Raw genomic sequence first — 26,797 nt, 5'->3', positions numbered from 1 at the left:
CGGCGCCGTCCTAGATTCATACCACGATTTCCTCAGTCATCTTTCGCTTTCTTTCCTTATTCTCCGTTTATCCCCTAATTAACCTTCCTGCTATTCCGTTCTTCTGTTTCGTTCTCTTTCTCAGACATCTTTTACGTTTTGCGAGAGCTTTTTGCACGCCAGCGCATGAAAATTTGACTAGGTGTAAGGCCCAGCATATGCCTTCTTCGTGTGCGTGTGTGTGGAAGACTCTCTCTCCCTCCAACTCTATCTGCGCTGCTTTCTGCGCTCTACACAACTCAAGCCAACACAATATGTTAGAAACTTAAGCAGACTTTGTGACCTGACGGTAGCTGATCATAACTCGCCATTTCGAAAAAGGTGGGTAGCACAGCCAGTACCTAACAGTAATTGATACTTAAGACTGCGAGCGTTGTGCTCAGACATGGACCAAGCCGGCTGCGCCGGCGCCTCTTGATCAGTGCTGGAGCTACTTTGGAAATCTGTCAATTCCTTCTGTTTACGGCCAAGTCCTTTTTAGTTTCTGCATTTAAAAACCGCTGATAAGTTAACGTGAGAGGTCATCGGCGCTTATGAACAGCAATGCTACTTTCCGCTCCCATTTTGCACCAACCCACTGCGAATATTCCATTGCCGTTCTTGCTCTCAGCTGAAAGTCGCGCAGCCTTTCCGTGCGTAGCCGATGCCGAATGTTCGACCGAAAGTATGTCATGACACACTAATACCGCAACTCCACAAGATACTTCACTTGCCTCACTGAAACCCGAGGCTTCCGAACCACGGAATGCACCGCAGAGTATCAGTTCCTGCAGGAGCACAGTCGTTTTTCATACTTGGCGCCAATATATAGTAGCTGACGACAGCGCGCTTTTTTCCATTACTCTTTTTCTTCAGAATGCGTAACCCGATTGTATGCTTACGTAACCTGGCACCGTCCTACTGCACATGCCACGCGTACGTCACAATTTCAACAAAATGGCGAATTGTCGAGAACAGGGCCCCAGGAAGCGGAGCCAGTGCGTCATCTGCTCGTCACGAGTTCCTACGCAGTCATAGTGTCATAAATTTGTTTGCCCCTGATGTTTGCACGATTACGTAAACAACATCCACAACCAATGCAGTGAGACATAAGCATTGGGTCATCCCCAGCAATAGTCTTTTGGGTAAATGTTCAAATGCTAAACAAACGCGCTTGAGATATATACTTGTCCCAGTTCGGCAGCCAACATGACTGAGAGCATACTGCTTGGGTTCACTTTGCGCTAACCATCGCTTGTTATTGCAATCTTATATTCCATCGTCAAAAATGTTTGAAGCATTATTAGTGTGCCGCCATGAATTTTATTACGTTTGCTGTCATTTGTGGTTCGGTGAAGGCCACAAAATATGTTGGTTACTGCAATGGTTCACTTGAGCAGCGCGGCACATTTCTGTGGCGCTATATTTTTCATGTCATTTCATAGGCCTTGAGCGCGAAGTAAAGATAGGACTGTTAGGCACAAGGCCCAAGATTTAATGAGCGACAGTGCTCCAAACACGTGGTATGTGCATTTAACATGTATGACGCTTGTTACAGTAACAAACGAGCAGCAGCAGCTTACACTTTCAAACAACAACCAAGGCGTTCAGTGGTGCCCCTATAGCTGGTGCACAGGGCCTATAATGGTGTTTTTTAAGGAATTAGTAACACAACGTTTTGTTCGGCCATCCTATTCTTGAGTACTCTAAAATGCGTCAACTCACTTCTGTTGAGTGCTTGTGTTGCCCCTGTTGAGCAAAATTCCTTTCATTTATCACTCCTTCCGCAGCATGGACCAAAGACGACGAAGAAACCAAGAGGGTACAGAGTGCTGAAAGAGATTCGGCGCTACCAGAAGTCAACGAAGCTGCTCATTCCAAGACTGCCTTTTGCCCGTGTTGTGCGTGAGGTACTAAGGAACAACACAGATCAAGAGCTGAGGATGCAAAAACTTGCCCTTATGGTGCTCCAAGACGCCAGTGAAGCCGTGATTGCGAGACTTCTTGAAGGCTGCAACATTCTGGCTCAACACACTCGGCGAGTTACGATCAAGAACAGGGACCTAGATACTTTGCTAAAGATTATAAGCAGCTATGGCAGTTTGCAGCGTTGCTTGGCATAGGGGTAGGAAGGAGTTATAGTACACACCTGCTGGTGCATGTCTCTTGCGATAGCCGGTGCTTATTTTTATCTGTAGTGAAATCAGTAGCCTATTGGTTTTAGTACACATATACAGCTACCTTGTTTGGCAATAAGGAGTTTCAGCAGTTTGTAGCAATTAGCACGAGGATGAGGAATTCTAGAACACCAGTGCTGGCGCATAGTGCTTACGTCTCTTGTAATATGTGCCTCTAATTCATGTCTTAATTTTTCCGTGTGTGTGTGTGCATTATATGTTAAGTAAAAATTTTCATTTGAAAACCTTGACTATTTAGAACGCGGATTCTCTCAATCTAATTAGTCGAGCAGAAACCCCAGAGCTTTTCAAAAGATGCCAAAGACCACGGTGTCAGTGCTATAAGCAATTACAGCGAGATTCCAAAAGCGCTCCCAGGGTTCCATGAAATGCAATTTGAAAGCCCCCAACTCTTGAGGATAATCTTTCATAACCGTATAATTTGAAAACAAAAAAAAAGATCGCTATATAACAACTTTTATCTGTGATAAAAAAAAAATACTGCCACTTTCAGGCCTACAATATGAAAATTGTTTAATGAAAACACTGATGGTTCTTCTGATCAGAGGTACAGCCTTACATGCCTGGACCATGGTTAGCCACATTTTGTTTTGAGGAGTTTTGTGTTCCAACAAACATTTTGAGATGACAGCTGGAAGGTTCAGAGGTTTATCAGCTCAAAATGGAAAATAGCAAAATTTTAATGCCAGCACTTGCAAAAAAGGCCTTGCTCTCAAATGGCCTTACAGAAGTCCCTTTGACGCAACTACGAGCTGATGCTCCTTTTTTTAGCAGTCAACAGTAAGCCTTTTTCTGGCTTATGTTCGTCAGCAAAAGATGCATTTGAAGAAATTCTGACTAAATATAGACCACATATATATATATATATATATCTCCAAAAGGGAACTCCAAGACAACTACATGGGAGTCTGTGACTATGTAGCCTTGCCTTAGGTATCTGCATGCAACAACTTGTGACCATGGTGGCGATATTTTTTCCACCACACAGGGAAGCTGCATGGCCAAGTAGATGCATACCTAAATGTGGTTTACAGTGTCATAATTTAAAAAGTATAGGACGAAGGAGATGGACCACTGAAACATGGCTAGCATGGTCATTGGCGCATCAGTTTTGCACTGCATCCAGACATCCCATTTCGGCTTTTATGTTCCAACAAGCAAGAGTTATTAGACATAGGATTTAAAAAAATGGCTTGGTTGCCGCAATCACCACGAATAAAAGTCAAAATTCTGTTTTAGCAGGTTTGCTTTTACTCAGTGTTGCCAGAGAATGTTGGAAGCATTAGTAACACATTGTAATAAAATGGTGAAAGTGTGGAGATAAAAAAACGACCACAACTACTTTACTATGTTACCATTTTATGGATATAGAATTCAAGTTAAGACAGAAAAACAGATTTTTTTTTTTTCTATTTAAGCACTTTCTATTACATGCCATTAAAAAAATAAAGTTCACATACCAATAAAAACGAACCAACCTGAGTGCATCTCTCTGTCCTACACACCATGAACTCTCTATTCCTATTTTTTTTTTTTTTTCAATCTTCACAAAACTATGCCAGCATCATAAAATCTGGCTACACAGAAGTGTGCGAAAAGGTAAATCTGTGGAAAAATTAGAGTGAAATAAATGCCCGGCTTTGTGCCTTTAAGAAAGAATAGTTACTAACTTGCAACTACAATGTCATTCCTTTCACTGAAAGTTCCGTAGTTAATGCATTCAATATTAATGTTCGGCGAGAGTTCCACAGAAGCATGGAAGGAATGCTTTGGGAGAATTTTAATGATGAGGTCGTCACCATAAAAAAACGACCATGATAAATTGTTCCACTCTAAACAGATGCAGATGTGTAATTTTCAGTTTATTTTCCACCTCAATTTTTATTTTGAGGACCTGCTCCCCAGCATAAAATGGACAGTGGAGGCTAAGAGGTTCCACTGTGAGCGTTACCAGTCAGCGACATCATGAAACCTTCCAGATAGCTGTCAGGAGTGGGAGGAAGCTTGAGCATTTTGGAGCAATAAAATGAGAATTTAGAGCATTCAATTTATATTTTAGAGCATGTTTCTAGGGTCAAACACATTTAATAATTGCAAGTTTTCATTTTTGACATACAAAAATACCCAGTTTGATTCCTATTCACAGCTGGATGCTTTGCAGACTGCACCTGCATCTCTGATAAAAAGACAAACCGCCATAACATTTACAAATATTTATCGATTTTGAAGACTAGCAGCAAACCAAATGCTTGCTTCTGCACGTCATAACTGCACCAAGTCTATTTTGACATGACAGATTGAAATGTGGAACCTACCACTTCGATGTGCTCAAGCACCACTAGATGGGAATTCACATAAATGACCAGCACATTTTCCCTCTTTTTGTGCATATCCTTTTTCGATAAATTCCAGGGCAATAATCAGTAGTACCTTTAGGAAGGATAGAATGCACTCAAGGGTAACCTTTTCCTCTTCCAGATTCGTTTGCTTCATAGACTGTCAGTGGCTCCTGCTTCCACAGGAGTAACACTAGCATTTCCTTAATGTGAACCACAGTGATGTAAACATATTGGCAATAGGCCGTGTACGGCTTTCCAACATTCCTGGGAATACATCTAACGAATGGCACCTTTTTGGTGTCGCCTGATATGCTCCAAGTATGCCTTTGTCTGATGTAGGCTTGACATGCTTGGTAATAGCAAATGGGCGCAATGGTAAGTACCTGCTTGTTTTCGCAGCTGAATCTTTAGAACTGCCATCAGAACTGCTCTGACTCTAGGTACCTGCCATGACTGCTCCTCTTACTCCTCTCGCCACTGACAATACAAAAGGCTTGAAGAAGGTGCTCTGTCAAGTGCACAAAACAGTTTTTCATAACTTCCCTCCAATCACTTGTTGAGACTTTTAAACTCACTTGAAAATTTAAGCTCTATGCTCTTCTAGTTTATGAAACTATTATACGTATTAAGTTCAGCTCGAGGTACATTATAACTGCCACCGTTGTGCTGCCTTTAAACTAAAGCTCCAGTAACGATCTAGTTTTTCGCAATAAGCTTTCATGTTTCACACAAAGCTCTCTTGGAAAGCGTATTTAGTTAGGACACCAGGCGCTTTTCCCCACGACTACTGCACATCACACGCCGACTCGCGCCACATTCTTTTTCTCGCTCAAATGTACACGCAAGCCGTGACATACGGTCGCGTGACAACGAGCTCATGCTTATCGCCCCGTCTGTAGAGATTGATCAGCGCCGGTTGACAAAACTGTGGAGGAGGTGAACACTGTCATAGCCTCCCGAGGCTATGACACTATGCAGGCCACCAGACCTCAGGGCGTAACGGTCGAGTACAACAGCATGCCGGGACACATGCAGCACATGTTCCAAATTGCAGAAAACAAAAAAGCTTGTAATTGACAGAGTCCAGAAAATGAAAGAGGTTTCGAACGTCCTAAATTATATGTAGACTACGGAACACGCGACAGTGCCATGGGAGTCTAATCAGGCAAGTCTGGAAAATTGGGAGCCCAGAAATTCGGTCAGCAACTTACAATGTCAGTTGCCTATAACTAGAACAATGTATGCAATGAATGACAGAAGCAGCCAAGGAAATCACCTGCTCCTCTGACATGCACAACTGATGGCAAACTTCTCAACTCCTAGGAGAGCATTTACTTATGTTGCCCAATCTCTAGACACTGAAGAATGAGGATGGAAAGCTTTTATTTTTATACTAATGACCATTACACCAATATATAAAAATTCACACTGTGAGAAGGAGGAGGTCGTTTCTTTCTCGTTTTTTTTTTTTTTACAATCATTAACAAAAAGTGGGAAAGAAATGACTCCAGGAAAAAAAACAAAAACAGCACACACTTGTCACACAGGGTGCAATGCGAGAAACATTTCCATGAAATGGGACAAAACATGATGTGTATTGGTGGTCAGCTAGAAGGACCGAAGTGCTTTATTCCCACAAGGAAAACTCGGCCAATGGTTTGGAAAAACAAAAACCGACCACTCCTCATTCCCAAACATCCACTGCCTGTAAGCAGCTCTGCAATACAACTAAATACGCGGACTTGTGAGAACAGTCCTGGTACATAAAGTCCCACACTTGCGCCCTTTTGGTTTGGTAGCAATAGCCCCGCAAACACTTTCCAAAAACAAACAAATGGAATGAAACGCCCTCTGTACAGGTACCACAAAGCTACACCCACCATATGGCTGCAGTAGCAATCACAATTTAGTGTTTAGGGGGGAGAAAAATAAATGAAAAGTGAAGGGCACACCAATAACACGACTCCACGTTTCAGCACCTGTAGCTGCAGCGGGAGACCATTCAGAAAAATAAGTAGCAAGCTATGTGTTTATACTTGCCTTGCTTCAAGTGGGCCATTGCCACCAAACCAAAACTACAGGCCGTGCCTTTCCCCCCTTCAAGAACAGTTAACGAAAACAGGAAAAAAAAGTGAAAAAGTTATGAACTCCTATGCACATGTGGTAGAAAAACAAGAAAACAAGGGAAGACAGAAGAATAACAAATGCTCTTTCCAGGACTTGAGGTCAGAAGAGAGGTCTGGTAGTGGTGGCAGAGAAGGTATGCATGCAAGTGAGACGCTTGTTTATCATCATAATGGGTGTCTGACAGCATAGCATGGCATATGCCCACTTCATCTTGCCCCCAGTGGATGTGTGTGTACGTGTTGTCTGTGGCACTCCCCCCTTCCCCACAGGGTGTGAAGAGATGAATGACTCGCTCTCAAATGAATGAGGGTGGCAGAAGAGAGGGACCCCTCTCTCCACTGAACGGCAGCACAGCTGTCCTCTTGCCCCCTGCGACCCCCGATGCGCAACCCCTGGCTCAGTCGTCCCCATCACCACCTTCCCCTTCCAGGTCCCCTGCAACACAATGTGGAGGCGGCAGCAAGTCAGTAACACACCACAGCAATCTACTCAGGGAGAGGTGACACCTCTGCAACTCCCTCAAAGCTCTTATTGCCTGTTCCGACCCCCTCATCTGAAGCACTTTCACTATATAACCCTCCATTACACCTCATCCTCAAGAGCTAAACAGCTGTGCTACAGCCGTGCCTTTAAAGAAGCAAGAGGCACAAAAACATCCAGATGGGGAAAATGAATCAGTGTCTGACTGAGAGCCAACCACAGCTTGCACAAGGAAGCTTGTAAACAGACAAGGGTGACCAGTCCATGGTCTTGCTCAGCTAGAAGAGGGAAATCCACGTACCTCCATCGTCATCCCCTTCTTCGTCCTCGTCATCATCATCCCCTTCACCCTCCTCTTCTACAACCACCACAGCATCCCCACCTTCTTCCTCATCACTGGAAGAGACAGTTGCAATCAATGCCCAGCACAAACTTTTTACAACAGCATCACACATGCAGGCAACACAAAACGAACTTATTAAGAGCTAATTTGCTTAATGAGGGCTTTGAATCTGGGTGTCTCAGCTTAACAGGTGTTGTAAGAAGGTTACTGCACAGATCCCACCTTCCCCGTTAAGTCGCATTTTGAGTGACGCTCGTGACATTCAGGACATTCCATGCCCGACACTTTAGGAAGGAAGGTGGTGCTGGCGCATACTTTCAAAAGTTGGGTTTTATGCAACATAAAAACCCAAGAAAACAGTCACCACAGCAGAGTGGTTGGGCACTGAGTGCGAAATTCAAAGGTTGTGAGTTCAAATCGTGCCAGTGGTATATGGTTTTTTTTTTTCTTTTGAGTCAATTACCTCCACAACTACTACCGTAAAAACCCGCGTATAATACGAACCCGAATATAATACGAGGTGAAATTCTGGAGACGCGAAATGGAAAAAAAAAGTTTTTACCGCATATAATACGAGAGAGAAAAAACAAGACATTTATTGAAATCGGACCTCACACTTCAATCACTTTCATCTTCAGCAGCGCTTTCCTCGGAAATTTCTTTGTCGGACAAATCATCCCACAGGTACTCATCTTCTGTGCCATCGAGGGCGTTTGAGATGCCGCACTTCTTAAACGAACGGCGCACAAGCTCCTCTGGGATGCTTGCCCACGCGTCCACAATCCATTTGCACAGCGTGGCTGGCGATGCTCGCTTCAGCCGCCCGGCCGGCGTCACTGCAGGCTCACCTGACCGCATCCATTCCGCGTAGCATCGCTTGACTGCGTCCTTGAAGGGTTTGTTGACACAAACGTCGAGAGGCTGAAGTTGTGAGGTCATCCCACCCGGAATCACAACAAGTTCTGTGCGGCAGTCGCTTAGCAGCCTTTTCACCGAGTCGGCCAAATGGCAACGAAACGCGTCCAGCACGAGGATGGATGGAAAGGACAACAGTGCACCGGGCCGTTTGCACCACACTGACTTCACCCAGTCGAGGACAAGATCCTCGTTCATCCAACCTTTTTCGTGGCATCTCACGATGACATTCTTCGGCAGCTCCTCACCTTTCGGCATTGTCTTGCGCTTGAAGATGACATAGGGCGGGAGCTTGCGGCCGTCTGCCGTGCACGATAGCATGACTGTAACCCGCGTCTTCTCGTTTCCAGTAGACCGGATACAAACTTGTTTAGAGCCTTTCTCATGGACGGTGAGGGGCGATGGCATGTCCAGGTAAACCGGCGTCTGGTCAGCATTGCCTATTTGCCCCAGCTGAAAGTTTTTGGTCTTTCGCAAAGAAATCACGTGGCGCTGAAAAGCCACCAGCAGCTCTTCGAAGGATTCGGGCAGCTTTTGTGAAATCGAGGTTCGCCGGCGTAGCGAGAATCCAGCACGGCACATATAGCGATGTATCCAGTGCTTGCTTGCTTTGAAGGCGGAGCTCGGAATTCCCTTTTCCCTTGCAAGCTCCCTAGCTTTTGCTTGCATAAGCTCTACGCTCACAGCTAGATGCGATGCTCGCTGTTCTCGTACGAACTCCGTCAGAGCGAGTTCAATTTCCGGGAATGCGCCATTCTGTGGCCCGCGAAAGCTTCTTCGCATTCCCTTGCACGCGAAAAGGGCTTCTTTCTGTCGTCGCCATCCGCGAATGCTTCCCTCGGTGACGCCAAACTGCCTCCCGGCCGCACTGTTGCCGATGTTTTCAGCAACTAAAATCACCTTTCTCTTAAAAGCAGCCGAGTACTGTTTCCGAGACCCTGGCATCCTGCTCGTTCACTTAAAGAAAAAAGCGTGCACTTTTTCGCGAACCGTGGTTTGCACGAGAGCACATGCGCTGATGCTGTGCGCACTCGACGACTCAACAACAAAGAGACGACACCTCGACGTCGTGGCCACTGCGGGGTGCGGCCACGTTAGGGCAACGAAGCCAAGCCGTAGCCGCACATCGATAACAAAGCCAAGCCGTAGCCACGCGGCAACAACGAAACCAAAACTTCTCGCAAAACTTTGACATTTTGGTTGGGATCCGCAAATAATACGAGGCGGAAATTTGGAACGCTGAAAGTTGGAAAAAAAACTCGTATTATACGCGGGTTTTTACGGTATTTCACATTAATCAACACAAGTAAAAAAAAATTCCCTTATGCTTTCTGACTCCCTTGATATGCCCAGTGATGCGACCGGCCAACCTATCAGCAATGAAACATTGATACAAAAGCCCTCTGGAGCCTATAGGTTTCAGCTGTTGGAAAAACTCAGTTTAAGTGTGTTAAACCAATAAGAGTGGCAGCCAGCGTGTTTGGAAACTTTCGGTGCGTTGCACCTATAGGTCTCTTCGATTTGGCTGCACCCGCTGCACTTGTTCAAGCAGTGCAGCCCCGCCGTCCTCGTTTTGCCGGCGCAGCGCGCGCCGTCCGCACTTCTCTTCTCGTTTTGTCAAGGTGCAGGACTAGTTCTGCACGAGTTCTCGCCTATCCTGCACTCGCCAAAGAGGAGGCGCAGAAAAATGTGCAGCATGGCGTATGCGCCGCTCGGCCAAGAGCAGAAGGCGCTGCGCATCGTTCCACAGAGCTTTGTAAAGTCCGTCTCATTCAGAACCGGGGCGGTTCGTTGCCAATGGATCCGCGAATGGTTGCGTATGCAGGGTAGTTGGGCTGCATAGTGGTGACTAGTGTTTTGTTGATGGAGGAGCAATATTATATGCAGTTGCGACCACATATGTAGCGGTATGTGGCTGCGATATGGCACCTTTGCGCGCATTGTCCTATGTAGTATTTTTTCTAGTGTTTTGTGGCATGGGCGAACAGAAATCAGTAGCTGTAGATCGAGTTCTGTCGTTCCAAGTGTGTGTGAGAGACCTGATCCACACGATAGCGTGCGCATTGACGATGCGACATCAAACTTCTCGCCCACGGAGTACACAGACATGTATACACCGCGCAATGAGCTACGTGCACCTTTTCAGCAGCAGCATTTTTGGACAGAAGACCGGAATTACTTGGATTTATACCACTGCACCAGTCAATTTCGCCTCGTTACGCAGTTCTTATTTAAACTAATACTTGTGGCAACTGCTTACAAAGTTAATCCTCTCGTACCCATGCCCATGAATGGCATCTTCACAGATCGATATAACGATCGTGCAGTCGCAGTCAACGTCACTGTCGCAAAATTGGACGTGATCATGTTATAGCACATGATACATGGAATTGAAATGTATAGTTAAACCTCAATATAACAATTCAGTAAAATCGGCACTGGAATACGTGTTGCTGGTGCGAAGTACATACGGAAGAACTTTTATTTGTGGGTAAAGTAGTCCGTCACTTTCCTTTGAGTCTTCTTTGCGTTCGATGGCATTATGTACTTCATAAGTCCGCAACGACCGCATAGCCTCTTCCTCTTCTGCAGAGCCCGCGAAACGCCTCAGTATGGCAATCGCATCGGCTACTTCACAGGAGGTGGAGACATTGTCACACTTGTCCCGATTTTCTGTTTCGTCGTCACTCTCACCTTGCAATTCCTGAACCAGTTCAGGATGGATTCCATGGTCACCTCTTCTGTCTCGAGGACACAGAAATCACACAGGACCGCGCCACTGATGGAAATGTTTTGTGCCCAGGTTGACATGAATCACTTGAAAACGGCTTTATCCACATTTTCATAGGTCGCTGCCTTCAACCTTTTCCGCTGGGAGCTTGTCCCGTCGATGATGCATTCCTTGGAGCTCAAAACCGTGGACAGCAAACTTTGTGGTATCCCGAACTTTGCGGAAATATTTCTTCTTTTCGCCCTTCGCGACGGCATCCAGTATGCTGGCCTTCAGTTCTAGAGAGAGCACTTTTCGCTTGCCACTCATGCTACTGGAACGGAGCCCAGACAAGTGTCACAACTACGACGACGATGAGGAGACAGGTCACCAGTCACGCGACAACAAACAACCGCACACACGCTCTGCGAAGTAGGCATAAACTAGGTAGGGAGCCTGAATGCTGCACCGCGCTGCCTAAACTGAGCAGATGCTCGTGCCGCCTAGTGGAGTTGCTCAACACCATGTTTGTGTCACCCGCGCACAAGTACATCATATGGTGCAGCGTATGCCACGTTGTATCATCATTATTGTAACATTTTTAAGTGCGCTCGGCTCTGCTGCGCCGCCGCGGCAAGGTCAACCTACCTTGGCCGCGCTGCGCTTGTTTTTAGGCTGCTTGCGCTTTGATGGGCGCTGCACTCAACCGCTGAAGTTCATGGTACACCTTGGTTACTAAATTTCGTTACGTTGAAAGTTCGACGAAATTTACTTCTTGCAGGGAGGGGAGGGGGGCCTAAAAATACATTACAGGACATCTGCAATGACACCTACAATGTAGATGAGACAGCTGTTTTTCAAGTTGCTTCCTCCTAAATTTCTCGCGTTCAAAGGAGAGAAGTGCACCAGGGACAGGCTGACCGTTCTCATCAGTGCTAAATTGACGGGAAGCGACAAATTGAAGCCGCTAGTGATTGGCAAATCTAAGCATCCACGGTGCTTCAAGTATGTCACGACCTTGCCCGTTTCTTATCAAGCCAACTGCAAGGCGTGAGTGACGCAGGCCATTTGTAGTGAATGAATTTATCGCAAGGATGCCAGTCTCATGCGTCAGAAGGAAGTTTTGTTCCTCGCTGAGAACTGCCCTGGACATGGAACTGTGCCGGGCCTCAAGTCTACACAGCTGGGAGGTTTGAAGAAAAAAGTATTTGCTTGCTTTTGAGAATAAATTTTGTGCTCATTGTGTACAGTTCTCTTTATTGCCTAAATATTGCTTCTGCAGAGACTGCGGACTGCGCGCACTCTTGCCGCATTGGTATCAAGCTGCGCGTATGTATACACTGGCGGCGAACGGGAATGGTCCGCCTCTTCAAAATCTATTCTGTCTCTAAACGAAACTCCACGGAACATATTTTCTTGGTCCCTTGAGGTTCCAGTTAATGAGAGTCCACAGTATTTTCTAAAGGCTTGCTAGTGAACACACCACACCTCTCAAGGTACAGCGATCGAAAAAGACTGCAGCCCATGCTCACATTCTTTACCAACGTGTTTGCCTTTCACTGGCTTTGGACAGATTAACACTACGGCATACCACTTGGAGCTGGTTTGTTGGTTTTCCTGACATTTCAATATTTTTCCCGGTGCATAAAATTTCTCTGACAATTCCCAGTTGCTGACACCCTGCACATATTGTGGTGCATTAATGCTTATGGTGCAGAAAATCGCATCTTTACCAAAATAGCGCAACTGTCTCGTGCCTGCCGATAGAATGAAAGCCTAGGACACTGTTCTCAACTGAAATTAAGTGCATGCACCAAAAGGCCATATGCAAACGCACTGCATGGCTTTCACTGCAGATCCACACAAGCACTAAAAATCTTCCATGCCCTAAAGAAAAAAAATCCTCCATGCCTTGCGAGCACCCACACCGCATCAAGCCTGTAGCAGAGCCAAGGACAATGCTCACCTTTCGTCCTCATCACCTTCCAGCCCGTTTTCGACCTCAATGTCTGGCACAAGGAAGTACTGGAGAGGGTTGGGCCACATGTCATCCTTGATCACCTGTGTACAAGTGTAATGTGTTTTAGCAAACAGGCAAGACTCCTAGTGATACATATGCAGAGGGCAACGCAGAACATACTGAGCAAAGCTTGCATCGCAATCCAGAGCACAAAGTCTATTGGGCACCTTTGCAAGGCTGCTGGATTTGTACATTGCCACATACATGTCAATTTTCTGCAAGAACAAATTATACTTAAGGATCGCTTTAACTCAACTGGCAAGACACTTGGCGGTGGGCATGACCACATGTTGGTTTAAAAATCACCTACGCATACCTGCCAATCTGGCGAGATTAGGGCTAGGAAGTATGAAAGCACTTCTGGCCTAGCCTAATTGGTTTTGCTCGTATCCGGATTAGGTTTCCTCATTGAATGCCGCTATAGCAACAACCAAGTGTAACTTTACTATACATGGCTATACTATCTACTGTACCCACAGCCGCACCTTCACTCGAACCTCTGCTCCTGAGTGACCCTGGAGGCATTTCAGGAAACCAACTCAAATTGAATCACTCCTTGACTTGAGAAAACTCAATAAAGCTCACGAGTTTTTTTAAAAATCTCTAGATGGCAGCGATGCTACTTTGGGTGCTTCTTGACTGCCACTCCACTAGTAAACACGGCGGATGTTGCATTATTCGCTCGCTGTGTGGACTTCGTTCTGCCAGTATAGCAAGCTTCTCGCAGAAGTGATACAATGCGGATGCACAAGAACTTTCTCTAAAGCATCGGCTGAGTGTGAGGGGTTGCTGCCACCGACGCCAAGCATGGATAACCAGATTCCACGGCTGTATGTAGCTGACCCTTGCATCACACTTCTACTATGCAGACACTTGTCATCACCGGATATCAACACCTCAGAGCCTACCGAGTTGCCACGCATATTTCACCGCTAATGGTGAGCTCGCCCTGTGCAACGACTTTCGAAGACTGCAAATGAATCCACATCAGCCCTGGAGTGGAGGAGAGGCAAAAGGCCATGGCAAGTGAATCATTAGCCATGCTAACCAAATCATACTGGCTGTCAGTGCTAACAAAATGTAGCAGCTGTACGTGAGGGCTGCACCAGGTGGCACAGACCAAGAGGAAGGCTGCCGATGGCTATGCAGCTTCAAAAGTGGAACACTGCATATGTGCAGCCCTGGCAGAGTGCATAGCTGCGAATGATTATTGCCAGCACTTCTCTGTCTGGTCAGTTTGATACAGCTGCACTTGCTACCTGTCCGCTCCTAGTTTGAGCTATCCAAATTTGAAAATTAATCAGATTTCACTGTACTTGACAGTTGTGGCACACATGAAAATACAGTGAAAAAAAAAAAAAAAATGCACCTCGAAGTTCTATATTCTCCCCATCCATATTCTCGAAAAACGTAACAATTCCTCACAAGAACTTGTCCCAAACACACAGCCATATTCATTTCAATTCTCCAACCCCACACACTGGCCTCTCGCAATCTTCACGAGTGGAGTCCGTGAGATGCGGTATTTTGCCATGTCATGCGGATGAGCGCAGTTTGGCAAACAGAAATCTTATAATTCTTCTCCAGTCACGAGAGTTGCCAAGCACAACAGGCTCTCTTCTGAAGCAGCCCGCCAAGTTATTCAAAGCTACAAAGTCCAACACAGCAATGGCAGCTGCAGTTTCCACAGCAGTCCTTGAGATAAACTTGGGATTTCAGGCACAGCAGCCAAATATTGCAGATGATGGACTCTGTAGTTTCTGCTGCTGCTGCATCATTTTTAAACAGCCCGATCAACCCCTTTAAGGCACTGTTCACCTTGGAGATTTCACAAATGGCTGTTGCCCTGCTTCTAGGTGGTGCTAGGTGACTACAGTCAAACCCATTTATTAAAAACCGACCCGAGTAAAGCAAATTCTCCTTTATATCGAACCCTCGAAGCTGTCTTGGCATATTCATAATAAATGTACATTGTATAACGAACTGTACATTGGCTATAGTGAACTTGAGTGCATGTGTTTGATGAACGCCCACATGCACGGGCGTGCCCGGAAGCCTGGCTGACTGGGCGACATCACCGCTACAAATTGCTTTGGACAGCACACACTAAACCAGCCAAGCAGCCCTTCTCTGCTGCCTTGGCGCATCCTCTCCTGATCACTTTATTTGGGCTCTCTGATGTATAGCCTTACACCAGATATTTATGGAAGAAAGGCAGACGTTTCTCAGTTTCTGACCTCTTGCCAAGTCCAAACTGTTTCATGTGAAAAATTTGATTACATTCAAAACACAAATTGGCTTTTACAATGATTCACAAATGTTTCTGAGAAAACAAAACAAAAAATCATCACTTGGATGGGCTCCAGCGTGCTTTACACAGTCCTGTTCAGCTTAACAAGTTGTGCTCTTTCGCATTGCGCAAATTTCGCTCTACAGTCCTTTGAAAAGGAAAAAGCAGGCGCGTAAGCACTTGATGACAACCTTCATGCCAATCTTTTCTTTATGTACACCTTACAGCCGCCAACAGTTACCGTAAAAACCCGCGTATAGTACGAGGTGCAATATGAGGTAGCGAAAATGGAAAAAAAAGTTTTCACCCGCAAATAATACGAGGGAAAAAGGCCTTTATTTTCACAGCATCTCGTTTTCACTCGTCGTCCGTTTCAGTGTCAGAAGACAGTGAAACGTCTGACAGTTTGTCGGACAGCTCTTCCCACAAGAACTCGTCCTCTGTGCCGTCCAGTGCATTAGAAATTGCACACTTTTTAAACGCCCGAACGATGAGCTCCTCAGGGATGGTAGCCCATGCGTCCGCGATCCACTTGCAGAGGACTGCTGGAGAAGCCCTCTTCAGTCGCCCCGATGGAGTCACTTCGGGGTCTCCCGACCTCATCCACTCAGCGTAACAGCGTTTCACGGCGTCTTTAAAAGGCTTGTTTATGCATACGTCGAGCGGTTGCAATTGCGATGTCATCCCTCCTGGGATGACGACGAGCTCGGTGCGAGATTCGCGTAGCAGTCTCTTGACAGAGTCTGCTAGGTGGCAGCGGAAGGCGTCCAACACAAGGATTGACGGTAAACCGAGCAGTGCTCCAGGCCGCCGACACCATACGGACTTTATCCAATCCAGGACTAAAGTCTCGTCCATCCAACCTTTGTCCTGGCATCGGATGACAACATTCTTGGGAATCTGCTCACCTTTTGGCAAAGTTTTCCGCTTGAACACCACGTAGGGTGGTAGCTTGCGGCCATCCGCAGTGCACGCCAACATTACGGTCATCCGTGTTTTTTCATTTCCGCTCGTACGCACACAAACTTGCCTGCTGCCTTTTTCATGCACTGTGAGTGCAGAGGGCATGTCTAGGTACACCGGAGTCTGATCGGCGTTGCCGATCTGGCCCAGCGGAAAGTTCACATTTTTTCGCAGCGATATAACGTGCCGCTGAAACGCCACAAGCTGCTCCTCATAGCTTGCGGGTAGCTTCTGAGATATTGACGTCCTTCGACGCAACGAAAACCCAGCGCGGTGCATATACCGAGACACCCAGTGCCTACTGGCTTTGAAATCGCTCCGTGGGATGTTTTTTTCCGCTGCGATCTCTCTTGCCTTTGCTTGGAGCAACTCGATGTTCACTGGCAGATGTCGTCCACGCTGTTCCTGTACGAAGGAGGTCAGGCCTTGCTCAATCTCCGGATATGCTCCGTTTTTTGGCCCCCGGAAACTTCGTCTTAGGCCAGAGCACGCAAAGAGGGCCTCTTTCTGTTTTCTCCATCCACGAATGCTGCCCTCGGTGACGCCGAACTGTCGCCCTGCCGCAGAATTTCCGATGGTCTCAGCTGCTACTATCACTTTTCTTTTGAAAGCAGCTGAATATTGCTTCCGTGGACCAGACATTGTCACTGACATGCGCGCTTCGCCTAGTAGCCTAGTCGATGTCCAAAACGGCGACAATGGCGACGCATCAAGTGTTCTAGAACACTGTAAACAGAGAAAGAAAGGTAGCTGACGCCACCACTAGACGGCGCATCCTTCGTTGCGAACCTTGATGATATTTCCGGGCTGTAACGAAACAAGAACTACGAACTTGGGGCTGAAAATTTTGGGACCCGAATATAGTACGAGGCGGAAATTTTACATCCTAAAATTTTGAAAAAGCCTCGTACTATATGCGGGTTTTTACGGTACTGTGCATGTTTCTCAGGAAGAATTTTTCGTTACCTTTATTGCGCAGCACGAACCGCAGCTGCGGGAGTGTCTATAGTTTACTGAAGAGCCGCTGTTCGAATCGCAGCGACACTCCCTTTTTGCATGTCAGTCGCGTTGGGTCATGTGACATGATGGTTGATGGAAGAGCAGACACCGACCATTTATTAAGTTCTCGCTCACTGCACATTCGCGCTTTTGACTTTACGACAGGCTACATGCTTAGTCACGAGCTCTTTAGTCCAAAAAGCATTCAGCGCTTGTTCTGTGCGATGTTCAAAGGAGGAGGCTATCATTTATACCGAAGAAAGAACTGCACTGTGGGCCGCAAGGAGACAAAACTCAACTGATGCCAAGCAAAGAGGCTTCCAAGGGACACAGATGATATGCTATCCAGATCTGGAGGCCAAGCTTGCCGTGCATATCGCCAAAATACACGATCTGAAGTGTAGACGAGTTGTACAGCCAAACAATAAATTTTCATCATCCACCACGGTATTTTTTTTTTTTTTCGGAACATGCGATTTCAGGGGGTCAACTTACAATTGTGTAAATACGGTACAGATTATGTACGACCGCCACTCCTAAGGCAGTTTTCTATCAGGACCAAGTGATACAAGGCCAAAAACTTGTAGCATAGCGTGATCCGCACCCATAACCTGCTTTCTTCCACGCGCAGACATGCGTGCCTCTGGGATGCATGCAGATTGTAAACTATCTTGCCAGGCATGCTTTCATCATGTCTAAGACATTTCACAACTATAACGCAGCTGCAGGTTGTGCACATGCACTTAGCGAATGCACACGCACGCAATAAAACGAAAGCCTCTGTGAATGCACTTCAGATTTCAAATATGCAAAATTTTTCCACCTACAGCAATAAGTTCTATAGGAATTACTGCTGCTGATGATTAGTAATGTTTTATTGCGAAAGCAATACTCTAGGTTTCGAGCCTTCAGCGTGGCGCCGCCGCACCCACATGACACTGTGACATCACACCCCACGTGACACTAGGGCGAGAGCTGAGCTACTAACTCAAGCGGTCGGCGTGGCGCGCTAGAGCTCACGTGATAGGGGACGTCAGGCACGTTCATACGGCTTGGTTAAAGCGGGGCTTTATATGTGGGCTGGCAGGAGCTGCCAACTTGGGTCTCTCATTTCACATGGGACGGTTATGTTATGCAAGAATCAGCCTGCTAAGACCCTGGCATTCACGTTACCCCTATAGGCCACTAAGGCACGTGCATATGTGTTGGTTAAAGCAGGGCTTATATGTGGGCTGAGGAAGAAGAAAAGAAGAAGAACGCTCGGTCACCCGCAGCTAATGCTTTCACTCAATATTTGGTTCAGCAGCGTTGAACCCTTGTAATTTTATTGGCACAAGGGCATCTGAAGCCAAAGAGTGCCAGAAACTGACATTGGATGGCTATTATGCAAAGTGGCAAAAAGTCATGAATGCTGTGAATGGCTGGAAATTGTACGTATAACACCTCTGGGCTCTACAGATCGGTTACAGCAAACAGACAGTGTAGACCCGGCGTCGCGAGATTGGCCTCAGACTCGCTTGTGTGCTGTCTGTTCTCCCTCGCCTGAAAGTTTTCCCCAGCCTCCTCACAGGCGAACTGCCAGTTTTGTGGCCCTTTCAAGCGCACTACCCTTTCCCTGCAGACATGTGCTGCCCCCGAGTGTAGGCTTGTGACCACCCTTCCTCTAACCCCCCTCCCCTTCGCACGTTGAAGACAGGTGCACCACAACGCAGGCCTTAGTCCAGAAGTTTCATTTTGTGGCCGTTAGCGAAACACCTCTCCACGGTACAGACCATGGTTGCCATGTACCCTTGCTTGATTGTCGCATGTGCATGTCTGCTCCGTCAATTGCAGCTCTTTGTTCTACCTTTCAATGAGGGTGGTGCTAGCCTTATTTTGTAGTCGCCAGAGTTGTATTCGGGATAGCGGACGCAAATGCTGTGCTTATGGCGGTCATAAAATGAAAAGCGCTGGACGCTCTCAATGAGTGCTTGCTCATCGCTGTCAACCGCCCAGCCTCTACCTTGCCATTTCGGGTTTCAGATGATGAAGGCAGCCTGGGCAGAGGTGACGGCCGCGTGCGTGCAGAACAGTAGGCCGCATACAAGCTAGCAAGCAAAACTAGTAGGCTGCTTCCAGCTGTGACGTGGGACGGCAGCGCACGAACAACCGGCTAGCATGCACCGCACTCACGCCTCTTCGCAACGCTGTGTGAGCGCCCATGAAATGTTCTCAGATTTTGCGTTCGTCGTCCGGTGTATCGTTTGCTGGGATACCCTTGCTAAAGACGTCTTTCTCTTCAGTACCTCTAAACGCGCTCGGTATCCATTTCTCAAAGGTACAACAGATGCGCTACTTGGGAATGCTGGTCATGCATCCGTGGTTCGGCTGTAGGACGAGCCCAGCATGGCTGGAGAGGCCTGTGAGAGACCCATGCAACTTGCAGTTATCCTTTCGCGAACCCTACAACATTTTTTTTTTTTAACTCTAACCTAGAGGGAAAGCTGGGGGCGCTGCACTTCAGCCTCCATGGGTGCGTAAGCATAATGGGCCGGAGTGCTACTTGGTACTGGACAATAAGATTTTTTCGGGAACACAGAGTGGTGCTACTAAGCTTTCTTTCTCATAGCGATCAGCATCTCGAGGCGCCAACGTAGAGTGAAAAAGCAGACAATGCCAACCACATTCATTGAAGGTTTTGTTTTACACATTTTAAAAATTGTTTTCTTTTTAAAGTATGTCTCTTAGATGCTAAACTGGTTTCTGTGCTACTCAATACTTCGCCAACTAAAGAGAGCCATCGCTTATTTCGGGCACATTTCACAGTTACATGCCATTTCACTTGTTTTTTGCCATTTTTAGTTACAATATTCAGTGTTGTAACTTTTATTGTAAAACAATGTTTATCTTAGCATTATTTTTGGCCACAAGTTGTAGTTCTGCACATGGTAGCTCTTCGCACCATGTTTTGGGTGCCCATGGCAGCTGAACTGGTTGTCGGGAAGCTCCATGCAAACTCCCATAGTTGGCGGCACAGCTTTCCATCTAGGTAAGAGTAAGGAACTCTATGGCCTACACAGTGCAAGGTGCAATCAACCTTCTTCCTGTTATGCGTGCTTCGCGAGCACCATGGCCCCGAGGATTGCGGTGTCAGCGCGGTGAAACAAGAAAGCATCAAAAGCCAGCTGAAGCCTCCACTAGATAGCACCTCCTCTGGCTGGAATCCTGATGCTTATAATGCTGATTAATAACAAGGCCGGAACTGCAAATTTAGGTTGAAATTTGTTCGGACCTCTGTATTATATGAAGCAGAAATTAGACAAAATATAAAAAGAAATTAGACGCGGGCTTTTATGGTGATCAATGGAATTAGGATTTTGAGCTAACAGAGTACACATTACAAAGGTTTTACTGCACTTCGTCACTTCCTTCATAAGGAGGCCAATACAGTGCAAAGAAAGCAACAAGAGCAAGCAAGACCGCTGTAACAGATCAATGCACTGATTACCTCTACAAGACATTACAATGGAGAACTCTAATTCGGACGCATCACAAGCGGCTGTAGTTGCCTGCAGGGAGACTGACCTCGGCAATATCATCGGCAGAGGCATCCCCGTGGTCGGTGAACCAGTTGAAGAAGGTGCGTGGCTGCTCGTGCGCCCTCTTGCGACTGCTCTTCATCTGCGACTGCCGCTGCTTATGCCGCTTGGTCAGGTCCATGTCCTCCTTCCACTTGATGGGCGTCGACTGAGATGCAGGGTCCCCTGAAGCAAACACACGTCAGGCCAACAGACATTCCCATAATACAAGTGCAATAGGTTCACTATCGCTTATTTGATGCACTGGTACTAACAACCACTCCATATATTCCACCAGCGAAGCTGTCTTGCTGTGTCAACTTCAACATAAGAATGAATAGTTTTCTTCATGCCTGGAACTTTAGTCCTGGACAGCTTTTAGTGGCTCTGCAACATAGCTAGAGAGGAAAGGGAGAGAGAAGGACCTTTGTCACTATGCCATGGGTTGTATTTGGAGTAGGGGGAGCCTGAGGGACGGTGCAAGGGCTGTAAGGCTGAAGCAGCCCATTCCTCACGACACAAGGACAAAGGCCCATCTTCAGTTTCCTGCTTGGCCTACATTACAGAGCGACACCAATGTCCAGCCATAATGCTGACACCTTGTTCTTTTGAGACACAGAAACGCAGGCACAAAACCTGGAGTTTCCTGGGTTAGCTGGAAGAATTGGCAGGCATGACTGCGCATTCTTTAAGCTCTTGTGTAATCTCCACGTACACACTAACCTTCGAAGCAGGACACGTTTTCTCTAAAATTGCCCATGCAATGCGTAAAAAGAGAAACCATAGGGCCGAGTCACCAGGTAAAAGTAGGATCCTCTTCCAGAGCCTTAACTCTTTCGGGACCGCGCCATAGGCCATCGTGTAAAAATGCACGATCAAATCGCGCGCGCTCTCAAGCTCACATTGGAACACGTGTCGCCATCTAGTGAGTAGTCTAGTATCTAAACTTTCGGTTTTGGTGTAGTTTGCCTTTTTCACGGCAGGCGGCGACGCGGGAGAGATTTTAATCTTTGGCGCGGCGGCGGCGCAGATTGAGAACCATGGCGTCAACCTCTCGTCAGGCCGCAAGAAAGCACACACAAAAAAAATGTTGTACATAAGCCTCCCACTTTTTTTTGTCTTGAAGTTAGAAAAGAGGCATTGTATCACATTTTGTATATTCTGAAATATTTTTATTACTCTTTTTTATTTCCGTATTCAAGAATTTCCTTCTTTTTTATGTTTTTTTAAGAAGAAAAGTTATATTTTGAGATTTTTTTGTGATATGATGTATATTTTTAAGGCATCTCAATTTTTTTCTCGTGAAAGTGCGTTCATTTAGCTGCATAACAATATATGTTGCAACAAGCTAGCAGAAAATGTCATTGAATAAAAAAATATTTTCCAAGTTGTATCACAATTGCCTTCTTTTCGGGCGGTCCCGAAAGAGTTAAAAAGTCAGAAGGAACAACATCTAAACAGTAACGGGTCATAGTAAATCGCATCACACATAGAGATGGGCATGTTGCAACCCCTATGAAGACAGCACCTACAGGTGGTACCATCCAAGAGGAGGCAGTTGCAAAGTTCCCTTTCTGTATGCAACATAAAAATTGAAACAGGGCAGACTGGCCCTGCCACAGAGTGCAGTTGCAAGGAATGAAAAGAAAGGGGAGAGTTCAACTTCACGAGCCACCCTCCCCTGATTTCGCTGCTAATCGGCGATTACCACTGAAATCAAGCCTAAGCTACCCCCTTGAATCTGAGACTAATGAAAACCTTACCATCCACAACGCCGTAAAAATGCAAGGCAGCTAAGCCTTGCAGCTTAAAGTTTTATGCCGTTTCTGCCCAGCAGCGGGCAGTGCAAAAGCTGAAAATTTAACACTGCAAAGAGCCAAAGTAGTGCATTCACCAGCGGCAAAAATGAAATTAAGGTCATGGTGTCGTCATTTTGACATCACGCTCTACTTTAGAAGCACATATCTGCCCCCAGAACAATAGTTTTAATTTGAGGAGCATAATTATCTACTATGCTGTGCAGGGGCGCGAGAGGCATCAGTATTACGCCAAGCCAACCCTGCCTTTCGCAGTGCTGAAAGCAGTTTCGAGTAGTAGTATAAAATACTATTCTGTCTCAAATGACACACTGACACATGCATGAAGGGGCTGTCAAAGCAAGATACAAGCCTCCCAATATGATCCTGCTGGCATGTTTTTATATATGACATGCTGAAATAGTACTGAAATTTTCTGAGACCTCCGCTGCAAAGTTCACCGCAAATGCCCACTTCGTACTCGCCCTCATTTTATGCAATGTGATGGAATCTCATGTTACCCACTTCACTATATTACGCTAACTTCATAAGAAGTAACTGGAAATTAACGATGAGCATGAGCTAAAGTTGTCCAGTAGCAGAAAGATTACCTTGTTCTAATAAGTTCCCGAGAATGCACATTAACAAGAATGTAGCTTATCTGCCCTTAAGTATACATCACAGACCTAAATGTCGCGATTTCGAAAGCACCCTTGCTACTGCCTGCATGTTGTTTCGTCACGATGGCTCGGTGGTTAAGGCGCTCGACAGCTCTACCCAAGAAAGCGGAATGCAATTCTGGCCACGGTGACCACTTTGAGTCTGGTTTATGGGGTTTAACGTCTCAAAGAGACTGAGGTTATGAGATGCCGCTTTACAATTTGATGGAGGCAAAATGCAAGGCTCCTGTGTACCGTGCGATATGACTGCACGTTAAAGTAACCCAGGCGGTAAAAACTTCCAGAGCCTTCCACTATGACATCTTTCATAATCTTAGTTGAGTTACAAAAACCCTATAACCAAATCATGCTTTTTCATTCTCCAACACTAATACACGCACAAATAAACTTACCAGAAGAGCCAAGGTGGAATTCCTTGATAAGCACATCATTCTCAAAGTAGGGGTTCTCATCGAAGTAGAACTTGATCCTGTATCCCGACTTGATGTCTTCAAACTCCTCAACTTCGAGCTTGGACAGAAAGTGTAAGCTCTCTTCCTCCTCTTCATCCAAGATGGCAGAAATCTGTGGATGGTTCACAAACTGCACAGGCACAAGGTTCCGTCAAGGATCCCAAGCCCAAGAGCATAAAGCGGATAAAGTGAACTAAGCAGAATGAGACCAAAACATGTCCTTTCCACTCCCACACAGCTACTGTAGCGATACACATTCGCAAATCTGAAAGAAGGCATCACAATTACTGCACACTGGCCATTCTTAACTAGCACAAGCAAAATGCATTCCCAAAGTAGGAAAAATAATTTACACTCACAACAGTATCTACTTTTCATTTTAATTCATGTACAACCATGCTTCTAATATACATCCTATGCTGACCAGATAAAATGACAATTGGCCCTCGCCACGTGGGCCACACCAAGCCCACCTGCCCTAACCAACCATATCCTAGGCAATAAAGTTTCATCATTCTAATATACAGGCCCCAGAGAACCCAGGAGAACATTTGCAACATTATCTACAGTGGCAAGGCGTGACCTGCTAGAAAGGAATGTTACAAATTTTATTTGAGTGGCCCACACATAAGGTACTACACAGAAGATTTCAATAATAAATTCATTGCAACTATTGATTTATTTGTTACATAAGTTCTAGTCATACATAGGGAACCAGGCACATTCATAATTTTTTTTTCGTTTTCCCTCTTCAAAAATAGTACTGTCTGTATAAAATCACTAATTCTGGCTGGAGAGCAAGCATTGACAGTCAAATAAATTCAATGAAAACCTGTTTTTAACAGATGGCTATGTCTACTTAATGTCCATTGTAACCGGTCGCAAATATGAGAAACTTGCCGCACACTAAATACTTCGTTCGTCAGATGCCACTACGACCAAATTAGACAAATTCGAACGTCCCGTCTGGCAACTGCGTGCCCGGCACCCACGCGCTCGGCACGAGCTTTCTCGCAAAACGATGTGCTCAAACTCGCCGTAGCCGCAGCAACCGCTGCTTTTAAACCCCCGCCGAAACACCTCAGGCCATATTTCGGAAGACGGCAACACCGGAAACAATTGGCGACGAGGCTAGGCAAATGCGCGTCGCTGGAACGCGATTATCTCGAGAACCAACGTGGACAACACAGCACACGCACGCATTTTGCGAAAAGCGCGCGGCTTGGACACGAGCGTTTGGTGCCCACGTTGCCGCCAGCATACGCGTTCCTAGCCCGAGCGCAATGCCGTAAAACAACGGATGCTGTTCCATTGGCGACGAAGCGTAAACAGAAAAACTAGACAAAGTAAAAGGCCCATCAGTTCGAAGGGTGGCACCGGTGAATAGCACACAGAAGCGCGGGCCGCTCTTCTCGGCAGCGTCAGCCACCCCCTGAATCCCAATCCAATAGGCGGCAAATCGGCGCTCTTTCCAGCATGAAAAACGTGCAAGTTGCTTCGAAATCGTGCCACGTAGGACTTAACTCACTGGACACGTGTCAGTACAGCACAGAATACATGTCGGCGCTCAGCTATGAGCAAGTGCGCAAAATAATCCACGCTGCCAGCACACCACAGCGTGCACCCCCCGTACAAAAACATGGACGTCGCTAGCACGTTAGGCTTAGCAACTGAAAACAAACGATTCCACCAAGAAATACTGTTAATGTGCAACACTGTGACCATTCTGTGGCAAAAAGGATGTTTCCAGACCCCTACAAACGACTAAAGAACGAGCGGCCAGCTATTTTACTATCAGAAGCCGACCAATTGCGACCCCTTTCGCGTCTCGGTGCCGGCTGCCGGGCCGCGGCAGGCATTGGCGGGAATACTGGGTACACACGTTTCATACAAATGCAGGCCGAGCAGCCACAGACGAGCAACATCCAGTCACCGGGTGCATAGAGAAAGGTCCCGAACACGTAGCCGCATGAAACAACGCGGCCGATGCCACTAAAACAGGCTTCACGCGCGAAAACGTGCGTCGAACAAAGCATGTGCTAGCGCAGCCAGCGGCCGGGTGCACCATATTAGGCTTAACATCAGAACAAAACTTGCATGCAGAATCACATTTACCAGGAAAGGATACAGCTGTCACCCAGAAGTTCGGAATCTTCTTGATTAAGTCGTTCCTCTTCTCAAAGAACGGTTTCCTCAACTTGTTGTACTTCTGTTCCACTTTGAGGATCTCCTCGCTTGCCTTCTCGTTGAGCGCGTCTATCTCGTTCTGACAGGCGTCGATTTCTTCCAGAGCTTTCTGCGTCTCGGCATCGTAATCCCTGCTCTCATCGCCGTCGCCTGACGCCGCCGAACCCTCGGCTTTCTTCGCCTTCTTTGGTGCCGGCGCAGTTGTCGACATCTCCGAAACTGTTCGCACGCGACTGCGAGAAATAACACAAGCTCGGGCTTCCACAGCCCTCCTTCAGCAAGTCTCGGAAGAGAAGACTGACCTTCTAGCGCGCATGCGTCAACTCAAATCAGCCCGACTGCAAGGTGCGCGCCTATTCGCTCCGCTGTTTGTCTAACGTGCTCCCTTATTGGCTGGCGGTGTAAACGGTTAACGTAGTGACGCCGGAGGAATACATTACAAAACACGCGGTGATTTTGCGGCTTTATCTGGTTCGGGTTGATTGTTTTTGTGAGTTTTGTTTCGACTAGCTTATGTGAAAGAATATCTGCGACGCGTTATAGTCGTCATGGCTTGGCCCCCTTTGATATTATTTGGCGCTACTTTTGGTACGCGCGGAAGCAAATTTTCTCAAGAGTGAGATCCTTCGCCGTTATCTGTTTACTTGTTTTTATGAGTATATGTGTCTTAGCGTGTACACCCGTTGAAAGGATAGCAATTGGTTGTCTGATGTTATTTTCGGT

At 46.5% G+C, this 26,797-nt stretch overlaps 1 protein-coding gene across 1 annotated transcript; it reads right to left on the bottom strand.

Moving 5' to 3' along the window:
* Nucleotides 1-5,919: 5,919 nt before the first annotated feature.
* Nucleotides 5,920-26,395, bottom strand: Set (NAP domain-containing protein SET). Its single transcript, XM_084587363.1, has 6 exons — nt 26,016-26,395; nt 23,828-24,017; nt 20,967-21,145; nt 13,097-13,191; nt 7,464-7,558; nt 5,920-7,117 (listed from the first exon to the last, which is right to left on the bottom strand). The coding sequence occupies exons 1-6, from the start codon at nt 26,283-26,285 to the stop codon at nt 7,080-7,082; spliced, it is 867 nt and encodes a 288-aa protein (XP_084443489.1). The 5' UTR covers nt 26,286-26,395; the 3' UTR covers nt 5,920-7,079.
* Nucleotides 26,396-26,797: the final 402 nt, after the last annotated feature.

The sequence above is a fragment of the Amblyomma maculatum genome, chromosome 1 (assembly GCF_055883805.1).
Source record: "Amblyomma maculatum isolate TAMU_Amacu chromosome 1, ASM5588380v1, whole genome shotgun sequence".
Classification (NCBI taxonomy): Eukaryota; Metazoa; Arthropoda; class Arachnida; order Ixodida; family Ixodidae; genus Amblyomma; species Amblyomma maculatum.
This window is presented reverse-complemented; position numbering and strand designations above follow the sequence as displayed.

Bases quoted from the DNA above. Each gene is read 5' to 3' on its own strand.
- Set (XM_084587363.1), bottom strand. From the start codon at position 26,285: ATGTCGACAACTGCGCCGGCACCAAAGAAGGCGAAGAAAGCCGAGGGT. The intron at 13,192-20,966 runs GTCAGTCTCCCT...ACTTGTACACAG, and splicing joins CTGCCGATGATATTGCCGAG to GTGATCAAGGATGACATGTG. The intron at 7,559-13,096 runs GTGAGCATTGTC...TGTCTCTTCCAG, and splicing joins GAAGGTGATGAGGACGAAAG to TGATGAGGAAGAAGGTGGGG.